This window comes from Stigmatopora nigra, chromosome 9 (genome assembly GCF_051989575.1).
Source record: "Stigmatopora nigra isolate UIUO_SnigA chromosome 9, RoL_Snig_1.1, whole genome shotgun sequence".
NCBI classification, from domain to species: domain Eukaryota; kingdom Metazoa; phylum Chordata; class Actinopteri; order Syngnathiformes; family Syngnathidae; genus Stigmatopora; species Stigmatopora nigra.
This window is the reverse complement of record NC_135516.1, coordinates 2,916,781-2,933,770: the sequence shown is the minus strand read 5'-3', so window position 1 is coordinate 2,933,770 and position 16,990 is coordinate 2,916,781. Positions and strand designations below refer to the sequence as shown.

General features: G+C 40.6%; 1 protein-coding gene across 1 annotated transcript in view; it reads left to right on the top strand.

The window, feature by feature from the left end:
• The first annotated feature begins 3,938 nt into the window (after positions 1-3,938).
• The window catches only part of LOC144202031 (vasoactive intestinal polypeptide receptor-like), a 38,144-nt gene continuing 25,092 nt past the window's right edge, over positions 3,939-16,990 (top strand). Inside the window, exons 1-3 of the mRNA XM_077724959.1 lie at positions 3,939-4,105; positions 10,607-10,700; positions 15,835-15,948. Of these exons, the coding sequence (XP_077581085.1) occupies positions 4,046-4,105; positions 10,607-10,700; positions 15,835-15,948 (268 nt within the window). The 5' untranslated portion in view covers positions 3,939-4,045. The remainder of the gene's footprint in view (positions 4,106-10,606; positions 10,701-15,834; positions 15,949-16,990) is intronic.

The following is a 16,990-nucleotide window of genomic DNA, read 5'->3' as shown; positions in this document are numbered from 1 at the left end:
AACAAATAATAGCTATTGGTAGTAAAATGTCACGAAAGACCTTGTGTTTGGCCATTTGTGGGGGAAAAAAAACATATTTTCATTATTGTACTATAATTTCATAATGTCTGAGTTAGTGCTGACAACCAATCACTCCAGGGCATATTGCGTGAGACCCGCCGTATTTCCAGGGTGAAGCGGCCTGCGACCCATCATTCTTTCTGGTTCGAGGCGGCCTGCGAAATTGCCGTTGCCCCCCCCAGAGATCAGCCCGGGCAAGCCGGCCCGACGACTGCCCAACAGGCCGGCCCAGCACTTCCTTACAAGCAGCCTGACTAGGCTCCAGCATCCCCCACAACCCTTGTGGGAATAGACGGTTAAGAAAATGGATAAATAAATATATGTATACATTAGTCTCCTTGTGCCCTGCGATTGGCTTGCCACTGATTCAGGCTGTCCCCTGCCTGATGCCCATCCTTAGCGGGGATAGGCTCCAGCACCCCTCACAACTCTTGTGAAGCGGTTTGGAAAATGAATGAATTAAATTGAAGCGTTTTAATTACACATTTAAGTATTTAATTAATTGTGTATTTATTTATTGCATTTTTACACTCCTGGTGCTCCATATCAGTTTAAATGTGATGTTAGAATACCTTGTTCTTCCAGGATGAATGAGTATACATGCTTTGTTTATCTCACTAAATGCATGCCCATATTTCATACCCTTTGTCATTTTTATGTCCTTTGTTGCAGGGGATGCTGGAGTCTATCCCAGCTGACTTTGTGCGAGATGCAGGAGATACCCTGAAACGGTGGCCAGCTCAAGGAGAAAGACAGCCACGCACACACTCATACCTCGGGGGAATTTAGAGTGTCCAATCACCCTACCATGCATGTCTTTGGAATGGGGGAGGAAACCAGAGTACTCAGAAAAAATCCACACAGGCCAGGAAAGATCATGCAAACTCCACACAGTTGGACAGACCTGGATTTGAACCGAGGACCCCAGAGCTGTGTGACCGACATGCTAACTATGTGCGCTGCCTGGCCGGCCCTTTGTTGTTTATCCTTTATTATTGGTCTCATCTTTCATTTATGTGCGAAAATGAATTGCTGAAATAGAAATATATTCACAATAAGATAAAGAGAGGGGAGACTTTAAATGAGGATTATATAACACAAGCTCTAACATGTGTATTTGACCTTGCGTTGGTGTGTGTTTATTATACAAATCCATTTGACAATGAGATGATGACCATTACGTTGGCCAACATACAATACTTTCAGCCATTGGTAGATTCTTTGAGTGGGATAGCACCAGTTAGGAAAGTTATTTTTTAACAGCTGAATCTCACAATTTGTCATTTGTCACTCTCTCTGATGAGTGTGCGGTGATAAATAAGTTATGTTTTTGAGACACAATGCCAGCTGTTCATGCAGTCTCTCTTTCACATGTACAGTATTGTGAATCATTTAAAAACATCAGAAGATAACATACTTTTGTCTTTAAGAAAAAAACCTTTCACCCATAGCAATTATGTGTCCTGCATCAAAAAGTTAGTTTATTCACATCACAGAATAAGTATGAAGTTTTACATACGGATGTATTATTAGTTGAATTTTAGGTTCCTTTGAACACTGTTCATTTCATACTAGGAGCTGGATGAGACCATATTTTTGAGTTATGGGCAAAGCTCCTAACCTGTCGACGTAAGGCAGCTTTAGTATTTTCATAACTGGATGACACAGCTGTCATATGAATAACATATTACAGAAAACAGCAGAAACATAGTATACAGTGCCATGAAAAAGTATTTGCCCACTTCCGGATTTCTGTTTTTTTGCATATTTATCACACAAAGGTTTCAGACCAGAGGAGAGCAAAAAGCAGTTTCTACATGAGCTCATCTCATCTCATTTTCTAAACCACTTTCTCCTCATAAGGGTCGTGCCTTATAATCAAACCTTTTTTGCATTACACTGTTCTACATGGATATTCTTATTCATACTCATTGATTAGCAACAACGTAACAGTGGTGTCAAAAGAATTCCGAGACTTTTTGTACTTTAAAAGCGGTGAAGTGAATTTTCTTTAAAATGTGTAGTTCTTGTATTATCCGCTAGGGGCGCAGTGTTTCAGTATGTGCACACAACATGAATTGACATTTATGTTCTTATGTTATTCTCTTGTTCATAATATATTGTTCATAATGTAAAAGGAAAATTCTGTTAATAAACATTTTGATAATTTACTCATTCTTTGCACTAATTATTAGTTAGTGACTAATACAAAGGAATAAAGTGGGATTATTGTTAGTTCTATGTAATTTTGCAATGAGTTTACTGGTCCGGCCCACTTGATCTCAAATTAAGCTGTATTCGGCCCGCAGACCAAAGGGAGTTTGACACCCCTGCCCTAGACTGTATAGTAGTTGGTAACTACGAGCACTTGGGATGGAACACCCTGAATCAGTGGCCAGCCAAACGCAGCACACAAGGGGGCTGACAACCATTCGCCATGGGATCGAACCCTCAACCCCAAAACTGTGAGGCCGACGCACTAACCGAGGTGTCCCCTGCTTTGTGCTCAAAGTCGGCTGAGGTGAGCTAGCACACACCGTGACCCTTTAGACGGATAAAGCTTTCAGAATATGAATGAGTAAATGAAAAAAATGTGTCTGCGATAATTGAAAAACCGCGGGGTACGCTCACCCCATTATTACAACATACTGTACTACAGGTTATCGCGCCCGTAGAAAAATACTAAGTATTTTATTAAGAAGTCTCATCTCATCTAATTTTCTGAACCACTTTATCCTCATTAGGCTCATGAGGGTACTGGATTCTATCACAGTTGACTTCAGGCCAGAGGCAGGGGACAACCCTGAATTGGTGGCCAGCCTATCGCAGGGTACTAGGAGACAATTAACCATTCACACACACACCCATACCTAGGGGCAATTCAGAGTGTCCAATCAGCATACCATGCATGTTTTTGGAATGTGGGAGGGAAACCAAGTACCCGGAGAAAACGCATGCAGGCCCAGAGATGTGAGATTTGAACCCAGGACCCCAGAGCCGTGAGGCCGACGCTCTAACCCAGGGGTGTCAAACATACGGCCCGCGGGCCAGATCCGGCCCGTCTGGTGGTTTGGTACGGCCCGGGGAAGAAAGCTGCATTGTACAATTTTTTTTTCTTTAAAATGTGTAGTTCTTGTATTATCCGCTAGGGGCGCAGTGTTTTAGTACGTGCAGACAACATAATTGCTGTGAAAGTTATTCATTTGTTCAAATTGCTTTCCCGATGTTGAAAAACAGTGTTTTTAAGTTCCACAAGACTGGTACTAAATGTTTTTGGAACATTGTTACTATTTCTGTGATCAGTTTTATGTACAACACACTTAAATATATGTTTAACTGTGTAAAAGTGTTGTTAAAATTGCACATACTTTATGTTCTTATGTTATTCTCTTGTTCATAATATATTGTTCATAATGTAAAAGGAAAATTCTGTTAATAAACATTTTGATAATTTACTCATTCTTTGCACTAATTATTAGTATTAGTGACTAATACAATGGAAAAAAGTGGGCTTATTGTTAGTTCTATGTAATTTTGCAATGTGTTTACTGGCTCGGCCCGCTTGATCTCAAATTAAGCTGTATTCGGCCCGCAGACCAAAGGGAGTTTGAGACCCCTGTTCTAACCACTCAATCACTGGGTAACCCCATATTCAATGCTAGGCTGTGGGCCAATAGAAACAGGACAGGGGGCCCTAGTGGGGCCGCGGGCCGCAGACTGGACACCACTACTTCAACAACAAAGTTGAAACCCGAATGGATGGGTGATGGGTGTGCCCTATTTGCCAAAGAACAGGTTTCATTGGTTACCGTGCTCTTTTGCATCGTCGCTCACTTCAAGTGGGAGGAGACTCACTTCAGCACTCGTGCGAGCCGCGATCTGTTCCCGGTAAGCAAGAAAGAGACCTCACTTGAGTCCAGAGGAGTCTTTCCAAAGCCTCAGCATTTTTAAACTTTCATCACTTTTTGGAGGACACGTTTTAAGGATGTTTGCTGAACATTTAAGGGGATGTTTTGTTTTCTTGTCCTACATGCTGCTCAAACCCGTGAGTACGCCTAATATGCATGATTTGACCTCCTTTCAGGAATGTTAACTCACCGAGAGTCTTCCATTTAAACGTTTGTTCATATGGATTTTTGTTGTGCGGATGCAAGACCGAGCTAATTTATGGACAGTTTGTTTTGGAGGCAACACACGTCACTGTGACCCCAAGAGCAGAGGGACTAAGAGCAGTGGTTCAGTCATGCTTTTCAACAATGTTTTGTTTTAATATCTCCTTGTTATTTTTAATCCTAACTATTGAATGAAAATCCCTCCTTGCCTACATAGGGTTTTTGAAAACTTTTTTTAAATTTTATTATTATTTTTTTTTTTTACTGGAATGACCTTATTGTCTGTCTCCATCATTGTAACGTGGTTCAGCCAGCTGCTGCTCCCAACAGTAAATTGGTCTGTTACTGACACTTTGGTGTTTTGGACGCCTGGCATGAACCAGACAGATGTGTAGTGATATTCTGAACCCTGACACCATGGCAACAGGCTCATTTATCTTTCTCCTTACTTTGTGGTTTCCAGCGTCTTCAGTCGCAGCGGTCTCCTGGGAAAAAGCATGTTTGTGTGAATTTACCTGTTATGCCAAGACCTAAACCGGACTTTGGCTTAAGACAGAACTGTGCATATCTTGTGATCCTCCATCAATAAGCATGATTACGAAATGTATCATAGTTTTTCAGAGAATTCATTTGAACTGACAAATATCCTATATTTTTCTCAAAATATCCCAACTTTAATCATTTTCTCAACAAATTCCAAGCTGTATTATTTAATAAATAAAAATCACATTTATTGTGATCAGGGTTGGCGTGTTGGCGTCACAGTGGGAGACCTTGGTTCAAATCCAGGTTGGTCCACCTGTGTGGAGTTTGCATGCTCTCTCCGCGTCTGTGTGGGTTTTCTCCGGGTACCCCGGTTTCCTCCATCATTCCAAAAACACGCATGGTAGGCTCATTGGACACTTTAAGTTGCCCCCTAGGTATGAGAGTGAGAGTGAATAGTTGTCTGCCTCCTTGTGCCTTGCGATTGGCTGGCCATCAATTCAGGGTGTCCCCCGCCTCTACCCTGATGTCAGATGGGATAGGCTCTAGTACCACTCGCGATCCTAGTGAGGATAAAAGCGGTTCAGACAATGAGATTAGAGATTTATTGTGATTGTGGTCGGAGGGCCCTGAAGCAGGGACAAGGACAGTTGAGATTGCGGCGATTTTTTGTTATTGTAATGGGTCCGGATCAAGTGAAGGCACAAGGGAAGCAGCATAGGCAGGTCAGTGAACCTGGCGTGGAGGTCGAGAGCCGTGAGGTTGTAGGAGAATACGAAGCAAAGGTATAAGAGGTGTGCCGTAGATGTGGCCCTGGGACAAAAACAAGAAGTTGGATATCAGGCAGGGAAAACAAGAAGTAACGTGAGAAGGTACTGACAGTGAACTGTTAGAGATGATTCAGCGACGTGGGGAAGCTCTGGGTGGCTTAAGTAGGTCCTTGATGGTGATGAGTCCCACTAGGTGTTTTTGGACCTGTTTGCTGCTGAACCTGTAATTGGGTGACAGGTGAATCCGCGTACTTGTCTAGACCTGGGCCTGACAATATTAACCTAAAAACATGACAATATGAGAAAAATTGCGAGTGCGAATTGTTGGCTGTCTCTATATGTGGTCTATGGCTGACTGGCGACCTATCTAGGGTGTAATCTGCCCTAAGTCAGTTGGGATAGGCTCCAGCAACCTCCTGCAACCTGTACGAGGAAGCGCGGTATAGAACATGAATGAATGATTGTACATTAGAACGTTATCTACCGTATTTTCTGTTAATTTTTTGTCTTACACTTACAGTCTAAGGCAGGGGTGTCAAACTCCCTTTGGTCTGCGGGCCGAATACAGCTTAATTTGAGATCAAGCGGGCCAGTAAGCTCATTGCAAAATTACATAGAACTAACAATAAGTCCACTTTTTTCCTTAGTATTAGTTATTAATACTAATTAATAGTGCAAAGAATGAGTAAATTATCAAAATGTTAATTAACAGAATTTTCCTTTTACATTATGAACAATATATTATGAACAAGAGAATAACATAAGAACATAAATAAATGTCAATTCATGTTGTGTGCACATACTGAAACACTGCGCCCCCTAGCGGATAATACAAGAACTACGTATTTTAAAGAAAATTCATATTTTTGTTATACAATGCAGCTTTCTTCCCCGGGCCGTACCAAACCACCAGACGGGCCGGATCTGGCCCACGGGCCGTATGTTTGACACCGCTGCTCCAAGGTGTTTGATAGATGTTTACTTTTTTGTTTTACGCTGAAAACCATGTGAAATGTGGTTTGTGTGTTTCTGCCACTGATGGACTCAGTGAAGTTGTTATTTAAAAGTTATACTGAAGATAAAGACTTTCATAGATTTGGTAGGGATTTGTTGTGAGAGCAAGACTATAGTAAACAAGTTATATTGTATATGATGTTTCTTTCTATTACTGTTATATTTTATGAACAGGTGCCTGTTTAGCCAGGTGTACTTTTTTTGTTGTTATTACCATGCTGCAGGGTAATGGTTGGTCAAATATAACTTCTGCTAAAAAATGCAATTTATACTATAATCCGGCACAACTTGTTTTATTTCTCCTTATTCTGCATTATTTGGTTTGCGGTTTTAAAAATACTGTTCAGTAAAAATAAACACAAATTTGATAAATTTTCCGTGAATGAAAATATGTATACCTTTTTATTATTCTCTTTTGTAAAGACGCTGACAAAGAAGTAATACATGTTATTCCTATTTGAAGAATATGTACAGTCCTGCTTGATGCCTGAGAGGTAGCCTCTTCATTCTGATTGCTGTGTGAAATCATGTTGACCATTTTGTGGAGGCACTCTATGACAAACAATAACGACAGAATTGTGTCTGATTTATGCCCAAAGAGAGACAACTCATCAGCCAAAGTAACAGCAATAAATTTTGCAGAGAATCTATGTATATTTGTTATCCCTTTAAGTATACATGCCTTTCCTTTCTATTCTGCTCTAAAACATGGAAATGCGATGAGTATCATGGCTGAATTACTTTTCACAAATGGGTTTTCAAGTCTGCGTATATGCAGCCAGATGGGGGATTTTGTATCTGCTCAAGTCTGGTTCATATCAGGAGATGATAGATGAGGTTCCATCTTGATATGTGAAGCACTCAAGATAGGACCTTCATCTCCTTTTGCACTTGAGTCGTGCTGAGAATTAGATGCCATATGTAGGAGATATTAAATGTTATACTGTGATCCTTCTTCACATCGCGGCTTCAACTTTCGCAGCTTCGCTACAAAAAGCTAATGAAAAGGTCTAAATCTACACTAAAACTTGGAACTGGAAGTCAGATGAAAAATAAAGGTCAAAAAAGAAGGAAGAACTTGCAATAGAGGGAGAATGGGTGCGCCAATTATCATATTTACATTGCATTACGTCTTGCCAATTCCTGTTTTGTTGCGAGTGAATTTTGCATTACCCACATCACCTTGAGTCCGTTGGAAATGCCTCCTAATTGTATTGACGTTCCTTAATATGATAAAGGCGTAGCACGCGATTGCGGCATAAATGGCGTTTTTTGTACATAATTCAGCTAGTAGAAATCTTGTTAAAAGTGAGACATGGGAAGTGAATGCATTTCCCCTCTGGAGATGCACGTGTGCTGTGGCGATCTGTATGCTGCAAATAGACAAAAATAAATTCTCATGAGGTGAAGAGGTCAGAAGTGTAGCTTGCATCTTGCGAGGCTCAAATTCTCGTGTCCGACTCCGAGGGATGAAAAAATGAACCAGAATTAGGATGGATTTTCCCTGTAAAAACAGCGGTGAAGCTGGCATGACGAGATGACGTCAACACACTGCATGTGGTAACACGGAAGGAGACTGAAGACTACTGTCTTGACAGTGTCAAGACAAAAACAACATTAGCAATGCCTCTCGAATCTGTCGAAGAGAACTTGGACTAAAGATGCAATAACCTGTTTTGTTTATTATTTGAATTAAGATGAGGAATTATTAATATATTTTCACTGTGAGTACAGTAATTAAACTATGTACATTTTTTAAAATTTACAGATTACATTTAGATATTAATATACTTTAGTCGTACCTCTACTTACAAAATTAATTGTTTCCAGAACTTTTTTTGAAACTTGAAAATTTCATACGTAGAGGTGTACTTTGTATGTAAATTCTCTAATTCGGTCCAAGGTCCTCACACAACTACCAACTAAACCCTTTAAAATTGGCCAAAGTGTCCCAATTTTGTATTAAAAATGTGAGCAAACACAAAAAAATGAAAGAAAATTATAAGGAAATGGATAGAAATAATTTTCAAAAACGAATACTCGGTTCAGAGGCATGGAGAAGCTAGCAAGTTCCGACTCGAAAGACGCGATGTATGCTACATTAACATCTTTGCCTCGGTTATCGCACAAGAAGGTTTAAATTTGGTGCAACGTAAGATTAACATTTATTTTAAGTTTGTGTATAATAATCTAAATTCATTCATTCATTCATTTTCTGAACCACTTATCCTCAGTAGGGGTGCGGGGGTAGCTGGAGCCTATCCCAGCTGACTTCGATGCAGGTTTATTTGAAATGGATTGTTGATCCTGGGGACCACCTGCCGAAGGATCTAATCATCAAGTCGTTCAAGGGATGCGGACTGACCAACGCTCTCGACGGCTCAGGGAATTGCCAGATCCATTGTTTCAGGTCAGACGGCCCGATTCAGACTGGTTTGCAACTTCTATAGCAGTGGTGTCAAACATGCGGCCCGCGGGCCGGATCCGGCCCGTCTGGTGGTTTGGTATGGACCGAGGAAGAAAGCTGCATTGTATAAAAAAAATATGAATTTTCTTTAAAATGTGTATTTCTTGTATTATCCGCTAGGGGGCGCAGTGTTTTAGTACGTGCAGACAACATGAAAGCAACACATTGTTACTATTTCTGTGATCAGTTTTATGTACAACACACTTAAATATATGTTTAACTGTGTAAAAGTGTTGTTAAAATTGCACATACTTTATTTATGTTCTTATGTTATTCTCTTGTTCATAATATATTGTTCATAATGTAAAAGGAAAATTCTGTTAATAAACCAAAGGGAGTTTGACACCCCTGTTCTATAGCAAGCGAGAGCCAATATAAGCGACGATGAACGTGAACTCACTCAGAAACCCGACGCTGATGCGGAAAATGATGTGAATGGCGAAGACACCTATAACAGCGACGTGTCACTTGATTTTCACCAGTGAATTTGAAATCACTTACCAGTAATCGCCTTGTATTTGTGCCTTTTGTTAAATAAATATGCATATGTTAGCTTGTTTTTCTTTTCATCCATAAAATGTAATGCATCTCTAAATTTTGACCAGCTCGTCGAAAAATAGAGGGGCACTCTCTAATTGAACGGCACTACGGGGGAAATAATCTCTTGCCCTACGATTGGCTGGCCACTCTCTCTCTTAGATATTAAACTATCTCTCATGAATATAATTTTGAGAGCTTGTTTCAACAATAAACTCACCATTTGACTGGCGACCAAAAGACCGTCATTTTTCTCGTATCTCAAATAAATGTTTCCCATAGAAATGAACTAATTACAAATTAATCAGTTCCGACCCTCTGAAAAAAAACAACCAAAAACGGGATATTTCAATGGAAAAATATTTTTATTTGTTCTAATTCTCCACCTACTCAGCAAAAGTAACAAATACCTATGTAGTGGTTATAATTAAAATGTGACATTATTCAGCACAGACAGGAACTTCACGGAGGAGGGAGAGAGATAGGACAGGAGAGAGACTTGATGGCAACGCACTCGTTACATAACATAGACTTCAAATTGTTTTTTTAAATGAATTTATATTCTGGCCACCGATACAAGGTGATCCCCGCCTCTGGCCCGAAGTCAGCTGGGATAGCCTCCAGCACCCCTACACCCCTAGTGAGCATAAGTGGTTCAGAAAATGAATGAATGAATGATTTTAGATTATTATACACACCTAATATACGTTATAATCTTACGTTCCACTATATTTAAACCTTCTGGTGCGATAACCGAGGCATCCTGGCTTCTCCATGCCTCAGAACCGAGTATTCGTTTTTGAAAATTATTTCTATGCATTTCCTGATGGTTTTCTCTCATTTTTTTCCTCACATCTTTCATATTCAGCTGGGCTAGGCTCCAGCACCCCTCGCGATCGTAATGAGGATAAAGCGGTTCAGAAAATTAGATGAGTTATATATTTCATTTTTTTTTTAAGTAAAAGCTATGTGTTCCAATGGCTTATTTTGACCAAACACAAACATCTTCCTTTAGTGTTCAAGGAGGATTATAGAAATTACAGAATTTACATTATTCAGAGATTAGAATTTAAACATGTTGACAACATCAGAACAGCTCTAAATATTTTATCATTAAATATTATATCATTTATCTATTAATTTGCCATCTGATCGCTTTACAGGCGTTTTCCATGCAGAATCAGATGTGCGACATGATGAAGGAACTGGAAAAGGAGAAGGGTATGTGTGAAGCTCTTATTGAGAACAAAACATCAGGTATGTTGAGTTTTGAAATTCCCTTCTATCACTGAGAAAAACAACATTTAAATAATCCTTGCAAAAATTCTCATTCAGATGTATTAGTACAATTTCTTTCTGTAATTTATACCAATGTTCCTCGACCCTTGTGATGATAAGCGGTTCAGAAAATGAAGGAATGAGTGAATCAATACCACTCTTCATAGCAATTGTGAATTCATGAAGCACTAACATATATAAGTATATATTTATATGTGAGCCCGGCAGCTGAGTGGTTAGAGCATTGGCCTCACAGTTCTGGGATCCTGGGTTTAAATCCAGCTCATGTCCACCTGTGTGGAGTTTGCATGTTCTCCCCGGGCCTGCGTGGGTTTCTTCCGGGTACTCTGTTTTCCTCCCAGATTCCAAAAACATGCATGGTAGGCTGATTGGACACTCTAAATTGCCTCTAGGTATGAGTGTGAATGGTTGTTTGTCTCCTTGTGCCCTGTGATTGGCTGGCCACCAATTCAGGATGTCCCCTACCTCTGGCCCGAGGTCAGCTGGGATAGACTCCAGCACCCCCCGAGACCCTAATGAGGATGAAGCAGTTCAGAAGATGAGAGATAATAAAGTGCTGGCTCATCACCCATTTGGTTCCACGAAAAATTAAGTTAGGTGACCGGCAAATGAACTGCTTGTGTGTAAACCCGGCAGACTTGAACGGCGCTTTCATGATAGCCAACAATAAGCTACTTCCAGTGAATGCTCTTTCATAATCTTTCTTTGTGTACTTTAGTTTTAGACCGACATGACTAAAAATACAAAACGGAGTCTATATAACTCCATGCAGTTTTATGGGGTGATAGAGAAACCACTCAGCTCATGCGGCTAAAAGTACAATGCTGATTATTAAGAACAGGAAATTGCTTCAAGCAAATTATCTCATAAATATGAATATAAATCTTACCAGGCCTCTATGTCAAAAAAGTAAATTACCTTATATGTTTTTTTTTCCCTAAGCGCCTTCTCGGCCCCCAAGGTCACATTGCATGGAAAGTAAAATTGAACGTCACAAATAACTATGCATATTAGGAAGAATAAAAATGCTTGAACAGATGATTTTTGAATAGAGGCAAAACACAATTTTACAGCATTCAAGCAAGGTGGTTTTAGGGCAACGTCAGGGAACCTATGGATCGCAAACCATTGGAGTATGGCTCTACACTGACCTGTAAGCTAAAATGTGTAACCTGCTGAGTTCAGAACGCACCAATAAGAGCGTCACTTTGCCACGCCACTGTAGCGCTGACACTACCTACCCCTAGGGCTGTTTTAATCATATTTTTTTTCACCAGACTCCCTTCTCCATGCATACTCTCTTTTGATACTCATTGATTAGGATCAACAAACTCATGTTTTTAAAATAAATTTGAGACTTTCTGTACTTTAAAAGTCTAGAAAGTGCACACATTTTCATCTATTTTTACTTTGATCTTCAGAATGTGACACTCAGTGAATTAGATTAGATTACATTAGATTAGATAACTTTATTCATCCCGTTTTTGGGAAATTTCACTGTCACAGTCACAAGAGGGAGAGAATACGACGCAGGAAAATACATTTTAGACATAAATAGGTAATAAATAAGTAATTAAATAAATAAATAAATAAGCGTGTTGAATGATATATATATATACAAATACAGTGGTACCTCGACATATGAGTGCCCCGACATACGAGCAATTTGAGATACGAGTAAAATGTTGAGCAAATATTTATATTGAGATACGAGACAAATTTTGATATACGAGCAGACAGCGGACGCGAAAGGCTGCTCATAAAAACATCATGGGCACTGTCTCTCTCCCTGCACCTTCCTCGTGTAATGTTTCTCTGGTTGCAACTCCTCGTGTAATGTCTCTACGAGCACTGGGCGGAGCGTTGCATTTTTCCAGTGTTTTTGTTTCCCGTTATTCAGTGTGAATGGCGTATATACTACTTCTCAATATCAAATGGCCAGTTGGTTAGGGATGAGAGTGGATGTGGGAAGTTAACGTTAAGTTAGGTTAACGCTATCTCTGTACAGGAGATGAAGCTGGGTTTCATCTGCATTACAGTAAAAAATATAGTATTTTCTAAATAAATACATAATTATGGCACTTCATGGTGTAGTGGTTCACTGACTTTAGTGCTGGCTGGCATGGGCTCAATTCCCGCTGGTATGATTGTGAGTGCGAATGGTCATCTGTCTTTCTGTGTGTCCTACGGCTTATAGGGTGTAGTCTGCCTTTCATATGTAGTTGGCTGGCTTAGGCTTCAGCAACCCCTGCCACCCATATAAGGATGTGCAGTATGGAAGATGAATGAATATATATTTATATTCAGTAGATCTAAAGCAGAGGGCCCGGCATCTGAGTGGTTAGTGCGTCGGCCTCACAGCTCTGGGGTCCTGGGTTCAAATTGAGGTCGGTCCACCTGTGTGGAGTTTGCATGTTCTCCCTGGGCCTGAATGGTTTTCTCCAAATCCACAAAACACATGTAAAATGGTTGGGCAAACTCCCATTCCCCAACGAGAACCCTGTTGAGGCTGTAGGGCTTATCCACAAAACCGCACTGCTTGCACCCCGAAACAGACCCGGAACTGAGGAATGTGATTCCCCTTTAATTGGAACACATCCTCTGATCCCCCTTTTTAAAAAGGGGAACCGCCACCCTTGTCTGCCAATTCAGAGGCACTGTCCCCGATGATGAATAAGAATATTGAAATATGATTTCCCTCATTTGGACTCGGCTTACCCGGGCCCCACTCTGTAGCCAGGCCTAGAGGTGGGGCACGATGGCAAGCAACTGCTGGCCGGGACTGCACCCATGAGGTCCGGCTGGACACAGCCTACCCTACTTTACCCTACTTTACCCTATCAAGGAAACATGGCCCCAGACAACATGGATCATGGGATCATTGGGACAAACAAACCAGACCACCACGATAATGTGATGACTCATCGGGGGTTACTAATTGGTGAAAAAAACTCCAACGAAAAAATTCTTATCTGCTGTTTCACCAGTTAACAGAACAACAGATTCTTGAGGGTGTCCACCTCTATGAATCTTCCAGTCTCTGTTATCTTGCATTCATTCACTTATTCGTTAATTCTTTTCCTGAACCACTTTATCCTCACTAGGGTCACGGAGCCTATCCCAGCCGACTTCGGGTCATAGGCGTGGTTTACCCTCGATCAGTTTCACCCCAATCGCAGGGCATGAGGAGACAGACAACCATTCACATCCATACCTAAGGGCAATTTAGAGTGTACAATCAGCCAGGCATGCATTTTTTTTTGAATGTGGGAGGAAACCGGTATACCCGGAGTACTCGGTGAAAAACCCACGCAGGCCCCGGGAGAACGTGCAAACTCCACACAGTGGGACGTGACCTGGATTTCAACCCTTGACCCCAGAGCTGTGAGGCCGCCGGTCTAATCACTCATCTGCCGGGCCATTTGTTATCTTGCAAACTGTTGTAAACATTGTGTGACAAGCAGGGGCTTTTTGTTAATTAGGGTGTAGTTCCTGATTCATCGATGGATATTGAAGTTGTTATGGAGCAACAGGCCATTTTTGTATGTGGAACATCAGTAACGACTGTTTTCCCGGGAACCTGGGATGGTCTCCAAGTCACCCTTAATGAGGACAAGCTTCATACAAATGGATGGGTGGATGAACACTATTCACCATTGGTCCCATTGAATGGCACAAAGAATAGTTTTTCTCATTGGCTCACACACGCTTTTTCTACAATGCTGATGCTAACATGGTTTTACATTCACTTCGCTGTCTTTTCCTTTGTCACAAAATTCAATTCTTGACATTGTGTGTGATGCTTACAAAAAGCATACGGAGGTAAATTAGATCAGCAAAGTTCTGTCAATGTCCTTGAAGGTGTGTCACTTCAGCACTTGGGTCGAATGCGAACGTATGCTACACAATTAGTGACCTCCTACCGAATTATGCATGAAGTTTAATAAGAGGCGCAAAATGTGAATGTGAGACTATTTTCTATTTTGTTATTTGTCCTGCTATTATTGAAATTATCTGGGCTCACCTTTGAAAAGTGCTATAGAAAATGGATACTATTTTAAGGCAAATATGCATGGATAAATAATTACATTTTAGTCCAAGAAGGCGGACCGTTGGTGCGAGTGGTAAGCGCGTCAACCTCACAGCTCTAGGGCCCTGGGTTCAAACCCAGGTGCACTTGACCTGGATTTGAACCCAGGGCCCCAGAGCTGTGAGGTCGACACGCTAACCCAGGGGCGGGTAAAGTTTTCGGCCCGTGGGCCACATTGACTTTAAAAATCTGACAGATGGGCCGGATCAGCACAAGATACGATACATATAAAAAACTGCATCCGTTAACAGTACATATGAAACAAACAGAAAAAAAATGACTAAGGTAATAACATACTCATCACTCCTCATTAAGGTAAAAAGTATAAAGTACAAAGTAAAGTAAAAAGAAATGTATTAAGAAATATTAAAATGTAATTTTTAAAAAAGATAAAGGGGCTGTAAAACACGAAAAACAAATAAGAGTGGACAGAGCTACTGCCACTGCTTTCCGCGTGACAGAGCCATCTTGGGGTAAAAAAAAAACGCACCACGCAATTAAATCCATTCAAAAACACCTCCTTAAGCATCATCTTTCCTTTTGTTAACTGCCGCGAGTTCTCACGCCACTATATCTCCAGCCTATTGCTATTAGTGTCAATCTGACAAACTTTGAAGGCTTCACTGATACAATATTGAGCAGATGTAAATTGAGGTGTTGTGAACCAATTCTGAATCATGAGATTAAATGCAATGTGGAAAGTCCCGGCCAACTGATGAATTCAAATCAGAATGGGTAAAAAAAGGACAGCGGGCTTTTTCATTAATCATGGTGGCAGCTTAGTGTTAACTAAGGTTATGGAGCTGACATTCTGGTTGCGACAGGAACAATTATGCTCCACCTTCAGTTTGATTTTACCTTCCCCAAGTGAATGCCAACATGTCAGTTATGAGCAAAAACATTTGTTTTCACTTGTAGCGGCAGCAGCTCCACACCAATTGGCTTACTTACAGTACCATAAAAAATACTTTAAGTTCTGACTTTATTTATTGTGTCATCCAGGTTGCAGAGGTAATTGGGACAAGATCACCTGCTGGCCAAATGCTGAGGTTGGAGAGGTGGTCACCATCCCTTGCCCAAAATATCTCTTTTACTTCTCCAGAGAGATTCCAACACGTAAGAATCATCTATACAATTATGACTGTATTGTATCATCGCATTTTCAGTGTTTTTGGGATATTACAGAACTGGAAAATATTTTAAAGGTACAGACGCTCCCCTACTTACGAACATTCAACTTACGAACAACGGTACATACAAAAATGTTTGTAGGTTTGATTTTGTATTGCGCGCCTTTTTCTGAGTAGTGCTTCTTTCCGCCGCTAATACCGACCCAGAATCCACCTTCCTCTGCCCAGTTCGTTGCAGTGCGGAAGTTGCGGAAGTGCGTGACGTATCTCCTGTTCGCAAAGAACCTTTTTCATTTTTATCATTTAATATCCCGTGCATCCATTATTCAATATGGTTGGTGAAAAGCGAAAGGCTTCTTGTGAGGGAGGTGCAAGGAAGAGGCAAGCCATTTCATTTGACAAAACTGGTAGTTCTTCTCCACAAAGCGCATTTTCCCAGGCAAAGGCCCAAATAAGAAATAATTTCAGACTCGTTCGCACTCTGCCGTGATAGATACATCGCATCACCCCCGGCAGAGTGCCAACGAGTCTGAAATTATCACTTATTTGGGCCTTCGCCTGGGAAAACGCGCTTTGTGGAGAAGCACTACCAATTTCGTCATACGCAGCTGGGTATGATGACAATTAGGGTTTTGCATTACTTTGTTAATAGATGGTTAATTATAAGAGATAAAACATTTTTGCAAATTTGGAAAACGAGAAAAAAATTCTCATTTCAATTTTCTGCCGCATACTGTATTTATCGCATATAAGCCGCACCCTGAAAGTTGCCTTGAAATTTTTTAATCTTACAATTTCTCGCATGTAGGCCGCCCTCCTGATTCCCAATTTTCACCTCCATAGTCATAGTTTTAATAAGTAGTACAAATGTGTCACTTTGAAGGGAAAATCTTTAAAAAGCTGACGGGAACATTTTGCGTTTTATGCAAGATAGGTTTTTTTCATGAATTGCAATCATAGACATCAAAATAAATGTTGTTTAGCATTTTATCTTTTTATTGTTTCGCTATTTTGGAAAAAAATGACCA